General features: G+C 48.2%; 1 protein-coding gene across 8 annotated transcripts; it reads right to left on the minus strand.

Annotated features, from left to right (window-relative positions):
• Window positions 1-423: 423 nt before the first annotated feature.
• On the minus strand, window positions 424-25739 carry HDAC11 (histone deacetylase 11). Of its 8 annotated transcripts, none has more exons than XM_036445760.2 (10): window positions 25584-25739; window positions 24624-24772; window positions 22110-22210; window positions 8675-8791; window positions 7619-7661; window positions 5923-5999; window positions 4817-4879; window positions 3803-3899; window positions 2485-2663; window positions 424-2262 (listed from the first exon to the last, which is right to left on the minus strand). In XM_036445760.2, coding segments are annotated over exons 1-10 (1032 nt in total). In that variant the 5' UTR covers window positions 25586-25739; the 3' UTR covers window positions 424-2058. The 8 variants fall into 8 exon arrangements, with proteins under 8 accessions (XP_036301653.1, XP_045440110.1, XP_045440108.1 ...); XM_045584154.1 differs by having other exon boundaries at window positions 8675-8722; window positions 25462-25607; XM_045584152.1 differs by having other exon boundaries at window positions 25462-25607.

Consider the following 25739-nt stretch of genomic DNA (forward strand, 5'->3'; position numbering starts at 1 on the left):
ACACACTGCCCTGCTGGAGCACCCACTGCCTCAGACACACACACACACACACACACACGGTGCCTTGCTGGAGCACCTGCTGCCTCCATGCTGTGCAGAGCCACCATCAGAGTCCAACGCTGCCTGCCTTCCCATCCCATACTTTCCCAGACCCTCCTGTGTGGAGAGCAATGACCTCCCCACATCTCCTTCACCCCTGCTAAATTTGAGGCAGCTGAGATGCCTACTTTTGAGTTGCCTAGAGTTGGGTTCAAACGGCTCTATGCCTCACTAGATGTGTGTGGGGTTTGGATCACGTTGCTCATTGAGTCTCAGCTGTCTCATCTGTAAAATGGGAATAATAACTACTTCATAAGAGTAGGAGGGTAGAATAAAATACTTCCATTTCTTGGGCAGCTGCTCCATGTCAGGCCTTGTGCTAAATGCATTTTAAGTGTTTATTTCTTTTAATTCGTAGTAGGGAGGGATTCTTCATCTCAAGAGCACAGAGTGACTAGGCCAGTCAAGAAAAGCCTTTATAGTTCTGTACAGACAGAAGCTCACAGAGATGTGCTGCATCACACACAGCCTTTCCCCAGATGTCACAGGCCTGACCTGGAGGCAAGGGATGAGATACAGAGATAACAAGGACAAAGGCAAGGGGTGGGAGGGTGGAGTGCGATGTGGTCCAAATGATGGTTAATGCCATAGGTCTTGCCCAGAAGGTCAGCATTTTTGACAGTTTGTGATCTTGGAACCCTACTCCTACCCACGCTGCAGCAGAGGAAGTGTGAGGGAGAAGATAGCAGAAGCAGCCCCAGAAGATAATGGACACAAGACCCATAGATGGAGTTTACTTGGGACCCAGATACATCTTTAGCCCCACCTTTGTCCTGTAAGAACACACCCAGGCAATGGAGTGGGCACTCCCCCTAGGCCAGTTTCCTCAGGGATCCAAGAGTCCCCTTCAGAGTAGAGCTGAGGACAAGGTTAGGGCCCACTCGGAATCCTGGACAGTATGATCAGGTGCCCAGAAATTTGAGTGAGGCCAGTGGAGTCTGTAGCCCCACCCAGGGCCCTGCCCCAGCCTCCTTCCCTAACAACCCATAGGCCCAGATGGAGACCCTCTGCTCTCCCTCCAGAAACCCAAGCCTCCTCATGCCTTAGTCCCTACCTGGGCCTTGGTTCCTGCAGGACCTGGCTTGGCCACCTGCACCAAACGAGAAATCCCCGTCCAGTTCTCATCTTCCTCTGCCTTCCCAATGGGGTCAGCAGCCCTGTTATGCTTCTTGCGCCAAGGTCCTGAGCCAAGTGCTCTTCCCCAAACTGCTCCGCCCTGAATAGGTGAGCCTGCTATGGAAGCAGGGATGGGACTCCTCAGGCCTCCCATCCATGAGTCAGTCAGCCAAGGGGCTCTGAGAATAGGTCTAGCCCTTGCATTACTAAAAGAATGCCAGAGGGAAACCTCCCCTTTCCCTGCCACTGCTCACATGTAGGACCAGGTTCCAGCCTGCAGGCCAGGAATGCAGTCCCCCCACCAGGCCTGGCTCCAGGAGCCAGTTTTCAGTCCCACCCACATGGCTGGCCCCAGATCCTCAGGCCTTGCTTGAGACAAAAAGGAAGCAAATCTTGTGATTTAAGAAGAGGGAGAGGCCCAGCCATTGCAGAGATGAAAGCTTCCTTGGTCTGACATGGGTCCGACATATTTTAAAATGGGAGCATCCTGACCCCTGGAGGTCCTCCCGGTAGCCCCCAGAGCCTCACCTGCCTTCCTCTCTCCTTGGGTGAGCTGCCTACTTCCACAGGGCCTGGTCAAACCTGTGTGCTGTCTTCCTGGGAATGCCTCTGCCCCCACCCAGAGAGGGGCCTGGAGACCCTCCAACATCCAGTCGAGAGAGTGGAGGAGCTGCCTACCAGGCCCCGAAAGCAGGCCTGGGCAAGGACAAGGTCCAGGCCCTTCAGGGCCTGTGGCAGCTGCTCTGCCATCCATGTGGTTAGAAAAGGAGAAGCACTGAGGGGTGGGCAGGGTGGGAGGCAGGCAGAGAACCACTTCGAAGGGCAGTGCAGTCAGGGTAACTCCTAGAGTAGCAGAGGCGTGTCTGAGTTCTGTGCTGAGACGCTGGCTGACTCAGGACCAATGAGCCCCAGGTCATACAAATTAAGGATGGAGTCAGCAATGATGCGGGCTGTGCGCTTCTGGTACCCGCCGGAGGTCACCATGAGGATGGGCACTTGACAGCCACGGGCCACCCGGAACACCAGCTCATCCCGCTTCACAATGCCCTGTTGGGAGATTGGGAAGGTGAGCTCAGGCAGTCCCCAACCCTCCCTCATTGTATCAAGCGGTTCTGCTGCAGGTCTAGCCCTGCTTGAACTGCAGCTGTTTCCATCCATCTGCCCTGATATCAGGAGAAGCATCAATGTGGTCCACCTGTCCTGCTGCAGCTGAGCCCTCAGAGCAGACCATTCCCCCTGTCCCCGCCTCCCGCCAAGTTCAGGACATACCTGTGGGCTAATGGACAGTCCCCCAAGGCGGTCACCCTCGAGGATGTCGGTGCCTGCATTGTACACCATGACGTCAGAAGGATGCTCCTGAAGGGCTCTCTTGAGGTTCCTCTCCACTTTATTCAGGTATTCGTCATCCTCAGTGCCCCACTCCAGCTCTACCTTCCGCCTGATGGCCTCTGAGAGGGACACAGAAATTCCCCATGTGCAGAGACAGGAAACTGAGGCTTAAGAGGACAAAGATTGCTTGGATCCCTGCCAGTGCCCAAGGAAGGACTAGAAAATAATCTGACTCTAGCACTGCTCAGCCTCTCATTTCACTCAAAATGAAGCTAAACACACACACACACACACACACACACACACACACACACACACACATCCTTTTCTTGGCATTGCGATACTGTACAATCAATGTCTAGTGAGGACAGTACTGCTAGTTTAGTACCTAAACAACACATCCACATCAGACAGGGCTCTGTTTTACCTTGGTACAATTTTGAGGGGTGGGGGGAAACTCAGCTAAAAAGAGCACCAAAGCTGAAAGCAGGGACCCAAAAGAGAGAAGGGGAATTGCGAATAAAACACCTTGCCCAGACACAGGGATAGCAAGCTGTGCCCCCATGTCCAAACCCAGCACATTCAAGATTAAATTCTGAGACTGGTCCCTTGGGGTATACCAGCAGCTGAGTGCCCACAGCAGACTCACTAACCCTTCCAGCATAAAGGTCCCCAAACTCACAAAGAGGGCAGGTGCTCGAGTTTTCATAGCTCACCTGAGCATCTCTGCCTTTAGTTGGTAAGTTGAACCTGCCTGCATTTATTTTTATTTTACTAACTATTATATTTGAATTGATTTCTTCTGTCTTATTTGGAATATCCTACTTATCTTATTTTCCCTCATTTCTTTTTGCTCATTCCCTGTGTGCTACAGACAGATTCCCTGTGTGCTACAACAGGGCCTGGTCAAACCTGTGTGCTGTCTTCCTGGGAATGCTTCTGCCCCCACCCACACAGAGGCCTGGAGACCCTCCAACATCCAGTGGGTAGAGTGGAGGAGCTGCCTGCTATTCCAATAGCACCTAGGAATCTCTTTTTATTCTTTTAATGCCACCCTAATATAAGGACCAATCCGTATGTTTTTTAAACAGAATAATGCAATCTTGGGTGGGTCATGTGACTTCCTTAGATCTCAATTTCCTCATCTGTACAATGGGAACAATTCCCACCTTGCAACACCCAGCACATAGGAAATACTCAGGAGAAAGCCCCATCCAAGCAAGAGTGAACTCAGGACTGAGAGTGGCGGGCAGCTTACGCTTGGCAAAGCGGTCTCCAGGGTAGATGTGGCGATTGTAGACATCCATGATGTACACACGCTGGTCACCCATGAAGTCCCGTTCATGCCCATTGCCCTGCGGGGAGAACATGGGAGCCACTTGCAGGCAAGTGGCCTCAACAAAGCCAGGACCCTCCCTCCAACCCCACTGCCCTGTGCCTGAGCAGTGTGGTTTTCCCTTTTGTCAGAGGATCTCATGATTCTGAAGTGACAAAGCTAGTATTCAACCTCAAAACATTGGCCCCATGATCTTTCAGAATGACCTTAGCAAGCCAAGCCCTTTCAATCTTCTTCAGGACACAAGGCATGGGATCAGGGATGTGAAACATAAAACTGTAAGGGATGTGAAACATAAATTACAGAATCATGTGGTTCAGGAGCTCAGTGTCATGTGATCTTGGAGCTGTCCCAACCATCACAAAACCACAGCAGCAGAGGAGCAGGACGGCCTTCAAGAACCCACTGCATACCCTGCCCCACCTGGGACGACAGGAGCCAGAGTTGGGTAAGGCCAGTCCTGATGCTTTGCCCAGCAGTGGCCAAGCAACCCTGCAGTGCATGAATGAACATTTTCTTGGGGAGCAGGTCCACAGGGCTCCTGGACTCTGTGCACTGACTAGGGAGCCACTGAGGAGTTTAGAGACAAGAATAGCACTGCCTGTAGGGATTTTAGGAAGAGCCACCAGCCTGGTTTAGGAAGGCAGTCAGGAGAAGGGAGGAAGGACCCTCAATTTCACAGCAGCATTGGCTGGGGTGAGAGGGGTAGGAGGAGAAGGAAGGACCCTCTGCTTCTGGTCTCTCCAGGTACAGAGAGAGCGGGTAGTGGGAGAGAGGCAGATTAGGATGAAGGTAGCAGATCTGCCTTGGGGCTCACAGATGTTTCCAGGGGGAGGAGTCCCACAATGTAGGTTGTATGATGGATGCTGATGGGAAACACATGTAAGGGGGCTGAGGAGGGGGCCCACAGGACCCCAGCCCACAAAGGGCACTCACCTGATGGGCATCAAGATCAACAATGGTGGCCCTGGAGATGCCCTCCACTCGCTCAAACAGAAACTGCCCAGAGGAGGAGAGGGAAGAGGTGAGAACCCACACAGGCAGAAGACACAGCCCCTCAGGGACTCCTAGCTGGTGAGGTGCCAGGGCAGGAGGACTAGGCAAAGACATCACATGCCCATGAGAGCTATGCAGCTCCAGAGAAGCATGAGCGCAGGGTCAGGAAAGTCCTCCTGCAGGAAGGGGCCTGTGCTGGGCCCTGAAGGGCAGGAAGTCAGGAGGTGAGCAGGTGAGTGAGGCTGGCCCTCCGTGACTCTCCATGAATCCTGGGGAAATGTGGGGGTTGGGGGAGGAGAAGCCTCCCTTCAAAACCGGGCTGGGAACTTTATTCAACAATCTTTGTCTTCCTACAAGGTCAGGTCCAAATTCCTCCTTCTCTGGAAAGCCTTCCTCCCCTCTGTCTGCCCTTCAAACTCTCCTGCGTGTCTGCTTCCTGAATGCCCAGGGTCTGCTGACCTGTCTCACCCCCAGCATTAGTCTGTGTGTTCTGTGAGAACAGGAACCACAATGACCTGTTCTGGAAGCCCAGCCTGAGACCAGGTGCTGGGTGGTCAGGGGGAGCTCCATGTTCCACAAACATGGAGACCAATGCCAGCTCTGCCCCTCTGGCTGTGAGACCTCAGCTCTGGGCCCCAGTTTCCTCATCTGTAACATGAGGATTCACTGAGGTGAGCTACTGAGAACAAAGGTTGGCATAGGCTTGAGCCTGTAGTAAATGTCATCAGTATTATTGTGATCATTATTATTATTATTTCTACCTCCCCTCACTCTTCTGTAGGATGCCCTCATTGTTGATATACATGCTTCTCCCCAGCTACTGCCATTGCCAGAGGCTGTACTATCTCCCTTTTGGCACAGGCAACACAGAGGAGAGTCCAATCTAGGTTTGAGCCTGAGACTGGCTGAGTAATGCAGGGACCTTCCTTCCCTCTGAGCTTTACTTCCTTCCTCTATAATGTGGGGTGAGAACACAAACTTGGGAGTGGCAAGGGGCCCCTGGGGTTGATCTCTTGAAGGTTATTTCCACATGCTCTCCTGCACACCTTGATGGCAAGTGTGATGTCCGCGTAGGCACAGAAGCCCCCTCCCCGGTCGCTGGAGCAGTGATGGAAGCCACCACCTATAGAAGGCAGATATGATGTGGTCAGGGCCAGGCTCAAGAGCTAGACCCAGGCACCCTTCCCTGCCCTCCCATGTGCCCTCCCTGCTCAGCTCTCAGGAAGGCTCCTGGGTCTCCAGGTTAACAAAGTGAACTGCGTGCCTAGATATGTCTCCATCCCCAGGTCAGGAGGCAGCCTTGCCATTACAGCCACCCCTGTCAGAGAAAGAAACCTCTTAGGGTATCCCAACAAGTCAGACTCCAGTGCCCACTCACATCCGTTAGGGGACAGAGCTCATCCTTCCCAAGACAGTAAGTCTCCATAGAGCTGGGCCTGTCCACATGTGAGTCCTCCTGCCAGAAAAGGGTGGCAGAGCTATGGGGCACGTTTACCTTGGGAACCCCCAGATTCTGCCGGGTGATAGAAGGGGGTGACCTCTGCTGGTCATGGCTACCCATGGCAACAGTGAGGGTCCTAGAGACCAGGGCCAAGCCTCCTCTACCCCTCAACACTGTAACTATAGCCTCAGAGCCTCAGTGGCCAGAGCCCACCCCCTGCAACCCCTACAAGAACTGAGCTGCAGGGTTTCTGAAGTTGAGCTCAGTAACTGCCTCACCTGGCAGTGTGAGGCCAGGGCCCAGATACAGGGAATGCCTCGCACCACCCAAGAGGCTGGCATTGGATCCTATTAATGAGATAACAGCCAACAGTGAACTCCTCACTGGCACTGAGCTCACTGAAGGCACCGTTATCATTATCATCTCCATTTTACAGATTAAGACCCTGAAGCACAGAGAGTGATGTGATGTTAGCAACTTGCCCTAGGTCACACAGCTAGTTAATGGCAGAACCAAGATTCAAACCAAGGGCCCCAGAGTCCTGTTGGGACCTCTATAGAAACAAATGGCATGTATCACTCACTTTTTTATTCAGCAGAGTATCATAATTTAATGGTTAAACCAGACCTAATGATGGGTATCTGGCCATACCAAGAAGGCCTTGCAGTGTTCACAATCCAAGGTGGGAGTGGGGGAAGGCAGCTATGGGGCTCTGAGCAAACCATTAGGCTTCTCTCGACATCCATGTTCTCATCAATGTAATCGGACTGAACAATAACACCCAGCTCAGACGAGAGGTCGGACAGACAGGGCTTCACAAACGAAGTGCTGGGCCTCCATGAGGAGCACAGCAGGGATGAGGAAGGCCACGGGTGCGACCTCTCATGAGCCAATTCTGTGAGAGAGTCCAAGGGACTGGGGAAATACTGGACCTCAAGGCCCCAAAGTGATATTGATCCTGGGAAGCCAACCCACCATGACATGGCCAAGCTCCTGAAGGCTGTCCTGGGCCCCAAGAGGTTGATAGAGTCTTTTGGGGAGCCTCTGAAACTCTGCAGGTTTCAGCCTCATGCAGAGCTGTCCATGGGAGAGGGTGAGCTCCCCACCACTGGAAGTATGCAAAGACAGGACTGGGGAGCAATCTGGACAACTCTTTCAGACAAGGATTCCATGCCAACTGGAGGCACTGGTTGGTCCCTCCTAGCACCAGCATCTCCAAACTCACAGACACTTCCAGGATCCTTCGGCCCTCCCTGCCCCCAGGCCCTGGACAGGCCAGCTCCCCCAGGCATGGCACTCACCCACATTGATGGCCCAGCCTCGCTCCACTGCCAGCTTGCCCGCCTGGAGATAAGCACAGGGTGAAGGGCATGGGCAGCCCTCTTCTTCACTCACTCATTCACTGATTCACTCATTCATCCCATAAACACAATTTCCAGCCAGCTCTGAAGACAGGCTTTCTGGAGGTGGTGACCTGAAAGCAGAGCTCTGAGGTGGGTCTGAGGAAGCATCCAGCCCCAGTAAACTCAGTCCCAGAAGCAAGTACCAGATTGGCTGATATATGGGATGTGCAGTGCAATTTTGTGAGGAAACTGGAATAAATAAAAGTACTTATGATCACACATACACTGACAATGATTTTAATGTGGCCTTCAAAGGGAAAAAGACAAGTTTTTGCTCATAGAAATATAGTACACTGAATACTGAAATCCATAGGAAATCCAAGTTTTGAAGGTGAGCAGTAATACTCTAATAAACAAACAAACAAAAAACAAACAAACAAAAAAGATACAAATTTGCAGGTTGAAAAGAAAACTATAGTGGTCAACAGGCATTTACCAGGTCTGAATTAGATATCGCAGACAGGAGTCTGAAATGATTCTCTACCTCCAATGAACTTGGCAACCTGGGGCTCATTTTAAAGAGAACTACACACAGGACAAGAAACCTGTTTTGCTGGGAGTTTTCTTCATCGCCACACCTGCGATGGGGAAAGAGGGGAGCACCATCCATCACTGACGTCATTTCCATCTTAAATTGGAGTACATTGGAGTGATCACTTTAGGATCTATCTCTGGGGGATGAGGATGTCTTACACACCAGCAAATATGATAACTCAATTGGACGTCCCTGAAAAAGGAACAGTGAACTCTGATACCCTGGGGTGGGAAAGGCTTTGAGAGGCGCTGCTGGGCCTCGAGGAGTACTTAGGTTTTATTCCATTACTAAGTGGGAGGAAGGCATCCATATGAAGAGCCTAGGGTAGGCAACAGCCCAGGGTGGGCAATGGCCCAGAGGTGGGAAGGAACCAGGTGTGGGGATCCCCAGCCCTACATCTCACCTGCCTCTCCACTTACCATTATGGTTCCTCCTGTCTGGATCCGAAGGGGCTTCAGCACCTTCCTCTGCACAAGGAAGTTGGGGAGAAAGATGACAGGGGGGATTTCTGTGATGGTGGCGACAGCAAAGGACCACTGTGGAAAGAGACGTAGGCCATTGGCCTCCCACTGCCATGCCCAGAGCTCAGAAGCAGCAGCTGGGAAATCAGATTTCCTGTAATGCCAGTTTCCAGGTGCTCCGGGTGAACTCTGGGCCAGGTGCAGTTACTGTGATAAGAAACAAGAACCCCCTCCAGTCTGGCCTCACCAAGTTTGGGGTGCAGTAACGATCAGTTTACCCAGTACAGTTTTTTCAAGCCTATTTGGCCCACATTCCTCAGCGCTCCAAAGCCCTTGGCTGCCCTCTTGTGCCCAAAACAAGAGCTTAGGAGGACTCCAAACTATAGAGGTGCAGACCCAGAAATGGTGACACTGAGGCCCCAGTCAGGGAGGATCTTTCTTGCCAAGGTCACACAGTGAGTCATAGAGCCAAGTCTGAAAACCCAGATGTCCTGCTTCCCCAGCACAGTACATATGACTTCTTCGTGTACTGAGAAGTGGACCTCTTTTCAAAAGAGGCATCCTGCCTCCTCTCCAGCTACTGAGGCAGGAGGACGGGGCCACTTAAAAGTCATTTGCACCAAGATCAGGACACAGCTTTTCCTATGACCTCCCAGACCCTCGGGCAAATGCCCATGCTCCATATCCTGAACCACCTCCTGCCTGGCTGAGAATGCACTAGGCCCATGCTCGCTGTGCCCACTGACCTCACACAGAGAAGGGCCCAGTAACTTTGTAAATGTTCATTAAGTGGGGGCTGGTGCAGTCCTCATGTCAGCATGCTTGCAGCCTAGATGGGAAGTAGTCATATGTGACAAGCCTTGCGAAGAAGAACATGGTTTGGGTGGGGTAGGGGCAGACAGGCTTTCTGGAGGTAGTGACATGAAAGCAGAGACTGAAGGTGAACAAGAGTTGTCCAGCTGTAGGGGTCAAGATAGAAAAAATTACTAGAGAAAAGTAAGTCCATGTTCAACAGAAGTTAGGTACAACTGGGACACAGAGGGCTGGTCTGCCAGCAAAGGCTCTCAAGCATGTCAGAGCAGTGGGAGCCTCAGACAGTGCTTCCCATGCTGCTGTAGTTGTAACAGGAGAACCAGTTAGGGGAATGAGAATAATGGCAGTCCCAGGGGGAAGTGAGAGATATGAGGGTCTGGGGAAGGTGAGATGGGGACAGTTAATAGAAGGCATGTGGGGAACAGATGGACAGAGGTCCAGGACACAAGGTCAGAACTCCAGGACTCCAACACTGAAGGGCAAAGCCCAGGTTGGAGTCCACTGGGACAAAAAGGGACTGTCCTGGGACCAGAGAGATGATGGAGGAGGGAGGGAGAGAGGAAGAGAAGAAGAGAGGAAGGGAGGGAAGGATAGAGGGAGGGAGGTGGGGGGGGGGAGGGACCAGAGTTGCTCAGGAGGCCAGATACAGAGAATGTTTCAGGAAGGAGTGAGTAAAGTGAGGAGGTGAGGCTGCCAAGGCATCCAGTGAGAGAGAATTGAGAAGTGTGGTCATTGTGATCACCAATCAGGAGAGATTTAGATTTGGGTCTGGATAGGCCTTCAGAAAAAGCATGTGCCTTTAAAGAGCCAGGAGGGGATGGTGGTAGTGCAGGGACAACTGGGAGAAACTGGGTCAGGAGGGCAGGACAGGACCAGTCAGCCCCCAAAGGGGTCCTGGTGGCTGAGGCCACCGGCCAAAGGGAGACATTTTATCAGGTTGCCTGCACTGCTATGAACACCTGTGTTGTCAGCTCTCACAGGCTGGCAGGGCTGAGGACAGCTGAGGGAGAGGCTTGCTCTGCTCCCTCACTCCAGGAAAGGAACCCGAGAGCCGGGTCTGTGGGGCATAGATTACTGAACTGAAAGTAGGGATGATCATGCTTCCTTCCTCAGCTTTTTCTAAGCAGCAGCCTCTCATGCAAACCACATGGCCTGCACTGTGTTTCTGCCACCTGAGCCAGCCCATATGAAGGAGTTCCTGGAACCCTATGTCAACAAGTAGGACTGAGGTTTCTCCTGTCCAATTGGATCTGCACATCTATATCACCCATCAGCATTTTCTCCAACCAATCAGATCAGCTCCATTTTCACCAATTACAGTGCCTTTTGGACCAATCAAACTGAGGATATGGAGTCCTCATATCCTGAGAATGGACTGATCAGAGGCAGGGATTTATCTGTATTAGGACCAGCTTCCCTCTGGCTCCCACAGGCACTTTCCCTTTCCACCAGAGACTGGGGATTGGTTTCTGGGCTGGGCTGGAGCCGACTAAACCAGAGCAGAGCAGAGCAGAGTTCTAGCCTGAGAGGCCTCATCTGAGGGCCATCTCCCTGCCAGGGCCACTTCACGGCCTTGCTATATCGCAAGTGGGCTGTTTGCACAGAATTAAGTTTCCTTCTTCACTGCACCCCAAACTTGGATTTCTGTTGGCATTAAATCAGTAGCAATGACCACTAGCTGACAGTATGTGCATATGCATATATTGGTGGGGAACAGACCCAGAGAGGATAGAGTGGCCAGCTCCCCTGTTCATCATGCCATCTCACTGCCTACCACAAGCCTGGCAGATGGAAGGCCTGGAGCCACTGTTTTCTTGGAAACAAATGAGTAAATACCCAAAAGAGCCTCTGAAGAAACACATTAAGTGACTAACTGCCATCATAACCAGCAGAGGAAGGGTCTGAGTACAAATGAAGCCACATAACCTCCTAGAGTTTGTGATGGACACTCAGAGAGCCTCAAATAGTTTCCCATGATGGACTGAATTAGATTATCGCACACGGGAGTCTGAAATGGTTCTCTACCTCCAATGAACTTAGCAACCTGGGGCTCATTTTAAAGAGAACTACACACAGGACAAGAAACCTGTTTTGCTGGGAGTTTTCTTCATCGCCACACCTGCGATGGGGAAAGAGGGGAGCACCATCCATCACTGACGTCATTTCCATCTTAAATTGGAGTACATTGGAGTGATCACTTTAGGATCTATCTCTGGGGGATGAGGATGTCTTACACACCAGCATATATGGTAACTCTGAATACAAATGAAGCCACATAGCCTCCTGTGTGTCTGCCTGCCCCCCCTCCTCTTTCCCTCTCTCTCTCTCTCCTTCCCTCCCTACTTCCCTCCCTCCCTCACTCCGTTCCTACCTCATTTCCTCTCTCCCTCCCTCTTTATCTCCCTCCCTCCCTCCTCCATCATCCCTCTGGTCCCAGGACAGTCCCTTTTTGTCCCAGTGGACTCCAACCTGGGCTTTGCCCTTCAGTGTTGGAGTCCTGGACCTCTGTCCATCTGTTCCCCACATGCCTTCTATTAACTGTCCCCATCTCACCTTCCCCAGACCCTCATATCTCTCACTTCCTCCCTGGGGCTGCCATTATTCTCATTCCCCTAACTGGTTCTCCTGTTACAACTACAGCAGTATGGGAAGCACTGTCTAAGGCTCCCTGAGTGTCCAACACAGACCCTAGTAGGTTGTGTAGCTTCATTTGTATTGATCACAAAAATAGTTTTCTCTAAGAGGATTCCACAGCAGCTATAGCACAATGGCTCTCCATCAGGAAGGGTCCACACCAATGAGTTTGGGAAGTCCTGCTTATTTGCCCCCTCCTGGAAGGTCACAGCCCATGCTGGCACATTAAAGGCTCTGGAAAGTTCTGCTACAGAATCCCTTCTACCTTTGCTTCACTGCTTGCTTCTCAAACTTCCTTACCACAAACCTCCACCTGCTCAATTTGCTTTTAATATAACACCAGAGGCCTGGTGCATGAATTCATACACCAGTGGGGTCCCTACAAGATCAGGCCGAAACTGGCTCTCTGACATTCCCCGAGGGGTCCCGGATTGCAAGAGGGCACAGGCCAGGCCAAGGGACCCCACCAATGCATGATCAGTGCTGGGGAGAGATGTGGGAGGTTGGCCAGCTGGGGAGGGACCATGGGAGGGCTCTAGGATGTGTCTAACCTGTCTCGCTCAGTCCCAATCAGCTGGACCCCAGCAGCAAGCTAATCTACCAGTTAAAGCATCTGCCCCCTGGTGGTCAGTGCATGTCATAGAGAGCAGTTGAGCAGCCTTAGCATTCCAGTGTTTCCCAAAGTGTGGTACGTATACCCCCAGGGATACAGGGTATGGAAGAGTTTGGTGGGGATATGCACTGCACCGTGCTTAGCTGCGCCTAATTCTACGTTCTCATGAGTACGAGGGGTACTCAGTGTTACAAAAATTATAGAAGGGGTATACATATGTCAAAAGTTTGGGAAACACTGAAGAGAAACATGCAAATTGACTGTCCCTCCGCTACATCCACCAGCCAATCAGAGCAAGTATGAAAATTAACCCACCAAAGATGGTGGTTAATTTGCATATGCAGGCATGGAGTGAAGACTGAAGACAGCATAGAAGGAAGCCAAGCGCTGCAGAGAAGGGAATGAAGCTGTGGAGAATGGAGGCGGCAGACACGAGAGCGAAGCCTTTGGCGTGTTAGGCTCCCTTCTCTGCTTCACTCCCCCCACAGGAAGCCCTATTCTTACAGGAATAGGCCAGAGGAAGATTTATTCTTGCAGAAATCTTCCTGAAACGAGCCTCTAGTTAGCATATAATGCTTTGATTGGTTGAAAAGATGACTGGACCCTTAACATATTAGGCTTTTAATATATAGGATACTGTACTGTACTGATCTTCACAAAGCTGTAGCCATATGGGACAATACTGGGGAAACTCAGCTAGAGACTGAATTTCATATGGGCCAAGCATTAAATCACAGTCCATACGGGATTTAGCCAAAGGAACCAGCTCCCGCAGGAGAAGGTGCCCATGAAAACAGGGCTGAAAACATCAGCCTTCTTCTCAGCCCAGCTATGGCTCCTGTGAAAGCAAGGGTATTGCTCACTCAATACAGTAGCTGCCAGCTACACATGGCTACTTGTGTATAATTTTAAGTTACTTAAATTTTTTTAAAAGTTTTTTTTAAGGTAAAATTTGTTCCTCAGTCACACTAGCCACATTTTAAGAGCTTAATGGCCACTACTGGATGGATAGAGCTTTTCTAGAATATTTCCACCACTATAGAAAGTTCTGTTAGATATAGCTACCCTAGAAAGAAACATCAGTAGCCAGGGTGAAACATAAATGGAGGGAATGGGACAGACTGGGGGATAGAGGGTGGTGGAGACAGATACTCCAGTGCCAGGAACAGATATGTTATCTGGGAGGTACAGTGGGCTGCAGTGAAACCGCCCGGACTTGTCAGCAGGTCAGGCCCTCTGATAGCCTGGCCCCAGGCAAGGGCATTGAGGGACAGGCTAGATGGGAGCAGGAGAAGGACAAGGCTCATAAGTCTTCCTCAGAGTCAATTAGTCTAACTCTGGACTCTGCCAATGCAATATAAATTTGAGCACAGTCCTCTACTTACCTGTACCTCTGTCCTCCTGTCTCCTTATTATGAAACAAGAGCTCCTCCCAAGAAGGCCTCGAATGAGGACTTAGACCATTGGAGACGCCTGTCCTCAGTGCCTAATCTAAAGTCCCCCTACCTGGCCCTTCGACCCCTGCCTTTGCTTCATCTTTGTACACAGCACTGGTCTCTACCTAACAATAACAATACCTCTATTGTAATCTGTCTCTCCCAGAAGGATGCCAGCTCCAGGAAGGCAGGCACATACTTGTTCCCTACTGCACAGGCAATGCTGAGAATGATGCCTGGCACACAGAAAGTGCTTGTTGCACAGGCTGTCAATCCTCCCCAGATCCCTTCCTGCACCCTCTCCTAAAGAGGCCATCTCACCTGTCCCATCCCAGGAGAGCCTGTGAGAGCCCGGTTCTCTTGTTGCTGAGACAGTGCCCTGCCTATAGCACACCCCGTGGGATCAGGTTGAGGTCACAATCCTGGTGAACCCACGTGCAGGCCCAGCTTTTCCCCCTGTTTAATCTGCCTGATGCCTTCTCCCAGAGATTTCATGTGAAACCTTACCCCAGGTAAATCCCTGCTGCAGACTCTGTTTTTAGGGCTGTGCTTCTCCAAGTGTGGATCCTGAACCAGTAGCAACAATGGCACCTGAGTGCTCATTAGACAGGCACATTCTCAGAACCACCCCAGACCTCCTGAACCAGAAACTGGGAGTGGGGCCCAGCAATCTGTGTAGTAACAAGCCCTCCAGAGGATCTGAGGCTTAAGCATATTTGAGAACCACTATTGTAGGGAACTTGATCACAGACAGGGCTTAACAAATGAATGAATGAGCTATTGTGAACCTGTGAGGTTTACCCCAGCCTGATGCCTTCGACCCACCAAAGATGCTTGCCCATCCCAGTGCCTGGTCAGATGTCAGAGTCTTTGTTCCCAACTATAATACTACTTGGTTTGGGTAAGGGCTTTCCAGCAGTAAAGTGAGAACAAAGGGAGAGAAGGGGGAGGGAGAGAGTGCCACACAATTATCTCAGTTGATGACCAAAAAAACCTCTGACAAAATCCAACACCCTTACATAAAATCAATCAAGTTAGGAACAAAAGGGAACTCCCTCAACATGACAAAGGGTGTTTTTCTCACACACACTCTCTCTCTCTCTCTCTCTCTCTCTCTCTCTCTCTCTCTCCCATTGTTAACATCATACTCAATAATAAAAGACTGAAAACCTCCCACCTAAAATCAGGAACAAGCCAAGGAAGACTTGCTTTTGCCACTTCTGTTCAACTGGAAGTACAACCCAAAGCAATCTACATACTAGTATATAAAAAGTGAATATGCAAATTGTTTCCATGGAAGTTCCAGCAGTTTGATCACTTGCTATGATGTGCACTGACCACCATGGGGCAGAAGAAAGGCCCAACTGGCCCTGATTACTCGCCAGGCCTAGGGATTCTACCCATGTATGAATTTCATGCACCAGGCCTTTAGTTAGAAAATAAAATATAAAATGCCTCTAAATTGGAAAGGAAAGTGGAACTTCTCCCCATTCACAGATGGCATGATGTTTTAGGAGATCCTAAAGAACCAACACAACCCCCCAATTAAACCTAATAAATAAATTCAACAAAGTACAGGATATAAAAATTAGTTGTATTTCTATACACTAACAACAAAATCCAAAAAGAAAATTAAGAAAGCAATTCCATTTACAATAACATCAAAATTTAAAATACTTAGAATTAATTGAACCAAGAAGAACCAAGACATACCCTAAAAATTATAGAACACTGTTGATGAAAAAAGATCTAAATAAATTGGAAAATATCCTATGTTCATGGATTGACCTAATATTGTAAATATGGCAACTATCTCCAAATGATATCTACAGATTCAATACAACTCTTATCAAAATCTCAATGGCTCACTGTTCTCAAAACAGCCTGGTACTGGCACAAGAACAGACATATAGATCAATGGAATCGAATCGAGAACTCAGATATCAACCGAAATCACTATGCTCAATTAATATTTGACAAAGGAGGCACGAATATACAATGGAGTCAAGACAGTCTCTTCAATAAATGGTGTTGGGAAAATTGGACAGATACATGCAAAAGAATGAAACTAGATCACCAACTTACACCATACACAAAAATAAACTCAAAATGGATACAGGACTTAAACATCAGACGGGAAACGATAAAAATACTAGAAGCATCCATGGGCAGCAAAATCTCAGACACATGCCAAAAGAACTTCTTCACTGGTACTACCCCTAGGGCAATGGAAGCTAAAGAGAAAATAAACAAATGGGACTACATAAAAATAAAAAGCTTTTTTACAGCAAAAGAAACCATCAACAAAACAACAAGAAAACCCCACTGTGTGGGAGAACATATTTGCAAATGTTACCACTGATAAAGATTTAATCTCCAACATCTACAAACAGCTGATACAACTAAATAAAAGGAAGATGAATGATCCAATTAAAAAATGGAAAATGGACCTAAATAGAATATTTTCAAAAGAAGACAGAAGGAAGGCCAAAAGACACATGAAAACATGCTCAAAGTCACTAATTATCCAAGAGATGCAAATCGAAACAACAATGCAGTACCATCCCACACCTGTCAGAACGGCCAACATCAACAAATCAACAAATGACAAGTGTTGGCGAGGTTGCGGAGAAAAAGGAACCCTTGTGCACTGCTGGTGGGAATGCAGACAGGTGCAACCACTGTGGAGAACAGTGTGGAGTTTCCTCAAAAAACTGAAAATGGAACTCCCATTTGACCCAGTAATCCCACTTCTAGGAATATATCCCAAGAAACTAGAAACACCAATCAGAAAGGATATATGCACCCCTATGTTCATAGCAGCACAATCTACAATAGCCACAATTTGGAAACAGCCTAGGTGCTCGTCAGCAGATGATTGGATCCAAAAACTATGGTACATCTACACAATGGAATACTATGCTGCCATAAAAAAGAAGGGATTCTCATCATTTGCAGCAACCTGGATGGAATTGGAGAACATCATGCTGAGTGAAATAAGCCAATCACTGAAAGAGAAACACCTCATGACCTCACTCATTTATGGATAATAAAGAACATTATAAACTGATGAACCAAAAGATAGATATAGAGACAGTAAAGCAACAAGCAGACTGTCAAATTACAGCGGGGAGGGGAGGGAGATTTGGGGGAGATAATAGATCAATTGAAGGACTTGTATACATGCATATAAGTACAACCAATGGACATAAAACTCTGGGGAGGGAGGGTATGTATGGGAGGAAGGGGGGCAAAAAAATCAATAAAATATATTTTTTAAAAATAAATTAAAATTAAAAAGTAAATAAATAAATAAATTTTAAAAAATAAAGTTAAAAAAAAATCTCAATAGCTCTTTTTGCAGAAACAGAGAAGCTGATCCTGTAATTCATATGGAATCTCAAGGCACCCTAAACATCACTATTGAAAAACATAGTTGAAGGACTCACAATTCCCAATTTCAAAACGTATTACAAAACTTAGTAATCAAAACATAAGATAATGGTATTGCATAGGATAGACATATAGATCAATTGCATAGAACTGACAGTCCAGAAATAAATCCATATGTCTACAGCCAATTGGTTATTGGTTATCTATAAGAAGCTAAAACTAGTCAACAGAGAAAGAACAGTCTCTTTAAGAAATGGTTCTGGAAGAACTGGATATCCACATGTAGAAGAATGAAGTTGGATGCATATCTCACACCATATACAAAAATTAACTCAAAATGGATCGAAGACCTAAATATAAGCTAAAACTATAACACTCTTAGAAGAAAACACAAGGGTAAAATCTTCATGACCGTGGGTTTGGCAACACAGTCTTAGACACCAAAAGCAACCAACAAAAGAAAAACATACAGTAATTGAATTTTAGCAAAATTTAAACATTTTGTGCATCAAAGGACATTACCAAAAGAGTGAAAAGACAACCCATAGGATGAGCAAAAATATTATTTGCAAATCACATAATATCCAGAACATATAAAGAACTACAATTCAACAGCAAGTGAATAGGCATTTCTTCAAAGAAGCCATATAAGTGGCTAAAAAGCACATGAAGAGATACTTAATGTTATTAACCATTATGGAAATGCAAATTATAACCTCAATAAGATACCACATAACATCCACTAAATTAGCAACAATAAAAAACAAACAAACAAAACACACAGAAAATAAGTGTTGGTGAGGGTGTACAGAAGATGGACCCCTTGTGCTGGTGTTAGAGATGTCAAGTGGACCATGACTGGGTAGCACAGTTGATTAAAGCATTGTCCCAATATGCAAGGTTGTAGGTTCAATTCCTGGTCACTACACAACAAATCGATATTTCTCCCCCTCTTCCTCTTTCACTCTAAAAATCAATAAATTTTTTTTAAAAAAGGAATGTAAAATGTGTAGCTGCTGTGGGAATCATTTTGGTGATTCCTCAAAAAGTTAAAAATAATTACCATATAATTCAGCAATTCCACTGCTAGCTGGAATTTTAAAATAATTTAAAATAGGTTCTCAAATGAATACTTGTATTTATGTTCAGAACAACACTATGTACAAAGATGATCAAAAGCTGGAAAAACTCATCTGATACATAAACAAAATGTGGTATATCCACACAATGGAATATTATTCAGTTTTAATAAGGAATGAAAAACTGATGCATGCTGAAACGTAGATGATTCTTTACACTGTGCTCAGTGAAAGAAGCCAGACACAGGAGGTGACATATTCTATGATTCCAGGTATACTTATGTAAAACAATCATAAAAGGCAAAACCAGATTGGTGGTACCCCTGCAAGGGGGAGGGGAGGAGAGGAATGGGAGCAGCTGCTTAGTGTGGAAGGGTTTCTTCTGGGGTGATGAATATGTTTTTGAACTAAATAGAGGTGATGGTTATACCAGATTGTAAATTTACTAAATGCCACTAAATTTTATACTTTAAAATAGTTAATGATTAACTTTATATCATGTGAACTTTACAACAAAAAAAAGGGAGAGAAGAAAATAGAAGAGAGAATCAGAGACCCTGAGGGGTCCTATTTCCCCTGAGACTTTTCTGGGACATCTGCCTTCTGGTGCTATGTTTCTGAAAACGGTGCTTCCTTTTCTCCTACAGGACTGTGATGCTTTAAGGGCAGTGACGAGGCCCAATTCACATCCCGGCTTTCTGGGGCTCAGGTCAAAGTTTCTGAAACATCCTTGCCTTCTTTCTCTCATATGCACCTACTCATCTGAACAACAGAATACCGTGTTCAACTGCTACTTGCCTCTTAGAGCCCAGGATCTCTCCCAACTGCACGACCTCCTTTCTTTCTGGTCTCCCTGCTTCTGCCTTGACAGTCTATTCTTACCATAGTTTCCAAACAACTAGGTTAAAACCTAATCAGGTCATGTCCCTCTGCTTAATACACCCATGGCTCCCACCTCTCTCAGAGCAAAGCCACAGCAACGGGTGGTCTGGCCCTATCCTCTTCCGACCTCACCTCCTACCAGCCTCCCTTCATCCCCTCCAATCCAGCCACATTGCCTTCTTTGTTGTGGCTGCAACACATTGGAGATACCACTGCCTCGTGGCTTTTACACTTGCTCATTCTTCTGCTTGGAATGTCCTCCTGGATGTCCCCATGCCTACTCCCTCTATGCCCTCAGTTCATGACCACATCAGTAAGATCCTCTGAGATCCCCCATTGCAAACTGTGGTCTTCCTCACCCGATTTTCTGCAGTACACTGAGTGCCTTCTACCATCATATATAATTGATTTGATTTTTGTGACATTATCTGACTCCCACCTAAATGCCAGCTTCAAAAAAAGATCTTATCTCCTTTGTTCCATCTTGTCTCCCCGAATTTAGAACAGAGTATGATGTTCACTAAATACCTGCTTCATAAACATGTCCTGGGCATTGCCCAGCTCGGGATGCACAAGGACGAGATGTCAAATCTGCATGACACATCCCATGGCACACTGTCACTGGGGTTAGTAGGAGGCAAGAGCCTGCACTGGCCCAACCCAACCAGTACCCTCAGTGGGGCCACCTCTGGGCCTTGCACACAGTAGGTGCTCAATAGACATTTGCTTTCCTGAAAGGATATCATCTGTCAAACATCAGATTACAGCATCTCCTTCAATACCCTGTTTATTAAGTATCAAAGGCCACACCAGTGCAGGGCCAGGCATGAATTCCGGAATGTGGGGGGGTGGGGGGGAAGGAAGGATGCAGAGTGGAGGTGGGGCAGGGGAGAGGGTTATGTTCCACTGCACACACGAACAGCCAAGGAAGAGCAGCCCTGAGAAACCTGCATGAACTCTTCAAGTGTTCACAGCAGAGAAAAGAGAAGAGAAAAATGCATATGTCTGCAGGGTGATTGGGATATTTCTACGCAGCAACACCGAGATGCCAGACAATGCCCGAAGTGGACATGTGTCTCACCTGAGCGTGAAGAGCGCAGCACACTGTATCACGCTTCTATAGCACCTGGAACAGAACCAAAACTCTTCCCACAGCCTACAAAACCCTGTGTAGTCTGATGCTGCTGGCCTCCCTGAACACTCCACATGCCTTCTCAATATCTCAGTCCCTTCAACTTAGCTAATCAATCACCCTTCTCCTGCTGCAGGAGGCCAAGTCCCTTCTTCCCAGTCTGAGGCTGTGGAGCATTCTTTCTTCAAAGCTCCATCTACTCCTTTGTCATCTACTCCTTACTATTTAGTCTCAGCTCAAACTTCACCTCCTCTGGGAGACCCTCCCTGATCATTCTAAATGAGCTTACTTCCATACAGGGCCCTCTATTTTTTTCCCCTTCATAGCCAAGGTGTATCCTCTTTCTGGGCCTAAGCTTTTCCACCTATGGAAGGGAAGAGCCTGGTGACCTCTACTATGGCTCTCAGTCTAAAATGAATCCTTCTTTAAAAAAAAAAATAAAACACTTTATTTAATTTATTGGGGTGGCATTGGCTAATAAAGTTATATAAGTTTCAGGTGTATAGAGATTCCACACTCCTGGGGGCCGAGAACCTATTACATCCCTGACCTCACCAGGGCAGGCTAACAGCACCAAGTTTGGATGCAAACCCCTGCCTAGCCCTCCTCTCTGCTCCCATAAAGGGAACTGACTAACTGCCTCCACCTCAGAACCTCAGCACTGACAACAGCTGTAGGTCCTCTAGAAGGAGATCATGAGCAGACAGCCTGTAGGTGGGATTTTAAAATCTTGAATGAGTAAACACGTTAAGAAATCAGGAACTGTCACTTAATAATCTGGATTTCTTGCTTTGCTTCAAAGCCAAGTACTCTGGCCATGCTGGGCATACAGTGGGGCTGAGTAGCAGCCACCCACTTGGGAAGGGCCACAGCTTCCAGTTCACCCATACACTACCACCTGCACAACCAGATATGTTCCCTGCTGTGCCCTGGGGGTGTCAAACTCATTTTTAGCACAACAGTTTTCATCAAGTTTTTAGCAGTACAAATTCTCAGAACAAAATCTTAAACTTAAATCCAATATAAAAATAGGCCAAATAGAACAGCTTGGATTGGATAGGGACAGGGCTGGGCTACCCTGTCCATCATCTCAGCAGGTCAGTGCAGCCTGTTCATGGAGCACAGATCAAAAGTCATTAATGTAGAAACCCCAATCTCTGTGAAGTTTCACTCTCCACCAAGTGGACATCCCTGCTTTCACAATTCCAGAGTGAAAGCTCATAACCCCTGCAGCAGTCTAGCCATCCCTGGTGTTTGTGACACCTTGCTCTTCTTGGGACCACAGACTCACATGCTTCCCCTGTACTATGGACAGGAATTGATCCCGTTTAGGCTGTGCTTTCCCAGGCTGAGCTGCCCTCCCCTGGCCACTCCTCTTGGCAGACAGCTCTTCTGGCCCTTGGCCTTGTACCTTCAGCTCGTTGAGATAACGTCTCGTGTGCACCACCAGCAGGTCCTCCTCTGAGGCTTCCTGTGCCTCTACCAGCATGCCGTCAGACAGAAGCTTCTCTTCTGAAACCACAAAGTGGGCACCATACTTCCCTGCTAGGAGGGCTCAGCCCAGTCCCTCCCACAGGCTGACCTCTGTCAGCCCTGCCCCAGGGGAAGGTGGGCATTGCTGGTTTATGGGTATTCTGTCAACAGGCCGCCTCCCAGGCAGTGTGAACAACGGCCAGGTCCTTAGACCAGGGGACTTCAGATATTTTTCACACAAAGATCCTTTCCAAGCCACGGATAGCCACAAGGTGAGCTCCGATGTGTCTGGAAAACTTTCAGAGGCAGATGACACCTGGGTCAATGATGTTGACCCTCAAGGTGAGAAAAGTTCTTTGATCAATTCTCCCCCTAACTTCTGATGGCATCCTGGGAGGCTCAGTGTGGTGTGGCCTCTCTTTAATCCCTTCCTGACTCATGATCATCTCCCTTTTTAACCCCCAAAAAGCACTCACAACCTGCAGCAACAGTTGTCAGCAGCCTGAAGCAAATTATACTCTTGTTTTCAATGCATTATATTTCCCATGACTTTCTATTTATGGCAAGTGAAACCAGCTTTTCCCATTTAGATGACATATGTTTCCTTTTAAAACAAGTTTATTTAAGTTTTTAAAAATGAAGGCTAAGTCAATAAAAAATATGAATTAAAAATGGAACAGGTGGAATGAAGAGATGGCAAGGTCCCAAGAGTGGTTTGCAAATGACCGATGTTTAGAAAACACTGCATTATTTCATTACCCCTCACATACACCAGATAAGATTTGTTCCATTTTTCAAAGAAAGAAACTGAGGTCAAGAGATGAAATGCTCTAGAGCACAGTGAGAACAGGCCCATGATTCTCTGGGTTCTAGGGAAATCAAAGAAACAACAAGGTCAGAATCATGGGGATCTGTTTTAAAGTATTACCCTTAGAAACCAACCCTGGCAGAAACCAACTAGTAACATATGTTTCTCACATACACCGTGTTTCCCCGAAAATAAGACATCCTCCAAAAATAAGACCTAGCGCATGGAAAGATAAGACATCCCCTGAAAATAAGACCTAGCACAACTTTGGGAGAAAAAATTAATATAAGAAACTGTCTTATTTTTGGGGAAACAGGGTAGTTCCACAAACAGTAGGTATTCCTCCTAACGCACCCCCAGAACATTTTATGGCTCCCCAGTGTCTTCAGGCAAAGGGCCAGCTCTTTTCTTGGAGGCACCCAAGGCCCTTCACCATATGACCCTTGCCCCCTTTCTACCTACATCCTCATAGGAGAAAGGAGAAAACTCATGAGGACTGTTGGCTCTGGATGAGGGAGACAAGGAACTAGGTGATACCGGAGCCAGAGCCCAAGGGGAAATGAGAGGAGGAACTCAGACTGGAAGCAGAGCATGAAGGACCATATTCAGGAAGGCCAGAGAACAACAAGGTGAGGGCAGGCTGGCTCTGCTCACTTTGTCAGAGTTCTTACACAGCTGCACACAACTTGTATTCTTTTCAACTTAATATTTCTGTGAATACTCACTCTAATCACTACTGCAGACTGAAAATAAGTATCACTTGCCATGAATAGAAGCTAGCCAGAAATTAAAAAAAAAAAAATTAAAAAAAATATATATATATATAAAATAGGACCAGTGTTATTAATTTCCAACTTGACTCTATTTTCTGCAAGGTGCAGACCCTCAGGCTTGCTCTGGATTTGTTAAAAAGGGAGATGGGCTTAGTGTTTAAGATGGGCTAGCCCCCAAATGATAATGCGGAGTTTTCACGCCAAATTTTTCTCCATGGTGTGATCAGAAGAACTGAGCCATCCTACACCAGGCAACATTTCCATAACACTTCCTACTTCCCTCAGTTAAAGCACTCTTGATGCAGAGGGAACAATAATATCCTGGCACTAGCCTACTGTGATGCCTGGATTTCCCACACCACAGTTCAAACAGTGCATGTTTGACCTTGCCCAGTGAGATGAGCTATGAAGGGTAGGAGCCTGGAACTCTGAGTTTCAGATACCTGCTACTTAGTAGCAAAGTGACTGTGAGCATGTTTCCTAAATTTTCTGGGACCCAGTTTCCTCCATTTGTAATCAATGAAGTTGGAGCAAGAGTTCTCTTCTTCTTGGACTCTCTGATCTTGTGGTGGATAGACATTGGATTCCTCCAAACTTCAGCTTCCTGTGTCCATCATTAATTAGCTCCCTTTCTACTGGACTTCCAGGGGAAGATACAAAACTTAGGTCCAGAGCGATAGGGAGCTAGGGAAGGTTTGAGACACGGACATATGCTTAGAAGTTTGGGTTGGAAAGTCCCTTTTCACGGCATGGGTGGAAGGCAGTCTGAGGGCTGAGGCTGGAGGCAGGGGTATCTGAAGCTTGTGTTAGGGAAAGGCAATGGTGGAAGGTAAAGGAAACAGATGCAGGGTCCAAGGTGGGCCTTCCATACCTTTTAGGAAGCTGATCACCTTGCCCCATTTTCCGGCGTCAAAAGGATGCAGCTTCTCCAGGCCCATAAAGGTTATATTGTAGCGCGGTGAGTACACGATGGGCCACCGGGTCTCTGGCACGTGCTGGTACAGCTGGGTTGTGTGCGGCCTTCCGTAGGCATAGGGACAGAATGCACAGATAGAGATGGTCTCAGTGTGGGAAGCGGACTCCCATTGTGCACCAGTCGGCTTTGATTTACCAGACAGACTTGACCTGGTACCACTAGCTAGCTGCAAAAAAGAGGCCACACAGCAACAACAATAATAGCGGGTCCTTACTGAACATTGGCTCTTTCCCTACCACCTCTCCATCTCACCAAAGGCTTTGAGAGGGGACTAAGGCTGCAAGACCTCAGCACCTCACTTCCACATTATAACAATTACAACTAACAGCTGTGCTGCCCTAGGCCTCAGTTTCCTATAAAATGTGTGCCTTTTGCGAAGATGGAGAAAATGCATCTATTGTAAATAGCGGAGCAAAGAAAGCGTCCTGATAGCGAAAGCTGGGGCTCCAAAACAGACATTTGGGGCTCGCGCGGTCGGGCCCAACAAGGAGCCAGGGTGCTAGTCATCTCCTATCCACCGCGCAGCTTACTCCCTACCCCACCCCATCACACCTCCGCAACTGCTGCCACCTCAGGGGCCTCCACAAGACTGGTTGGGCCACGTCAGACCCGCGCATGCTGCGGGCTCCGGGACGGGCTCCCGTTCCCTGGGCTGCTGAGAGACGGCTCGGGCGGACCGGGCGCGGGGCCCGCTTGGGCACATCCGGCCCCAGCGTCCCCTCACCCGCCATACCTGGGCCCACACCTGGTCCGCCCGCCCGGCCGCCCAAGTACTTGTGCTCCAGCCCATGGCGACCCCCGGGAACCTAGGGGACCAGGACTGGCGCCCCGCCACGCGCCCCCCGCCGCACTCACATCCCGCAGCAGGGCCCTCCCAGCGCTGACGCCTCTCAAGGACCCGGCGGGGCGAGGAAGGTCCCGCCCAGGACACGCCCCCGGCCTCACCGCCTCCATCAGGGCGGAGTCCCGCGGGCTCGGCCCACGCCGCCGCCGCGTCACAGAAGGTCGGAG

Source organism: Pipistrellus kuhlii, unplaced genomic scaffold (genome assembly GCF_014108245.1).
Source record: "Pipistrellus kuhlii isolate mPipKuh1 unplaced genomic scaffold, mPipKuh1.p scaffold_m20_p_2, whole genome shotgun sequence".
NCBI lineage: Eukaryota > Metazoa > Chordata > Mammalia > Chiroptera > Vespertilionidae > Pipistrellus > Pipistrellus kuhlii.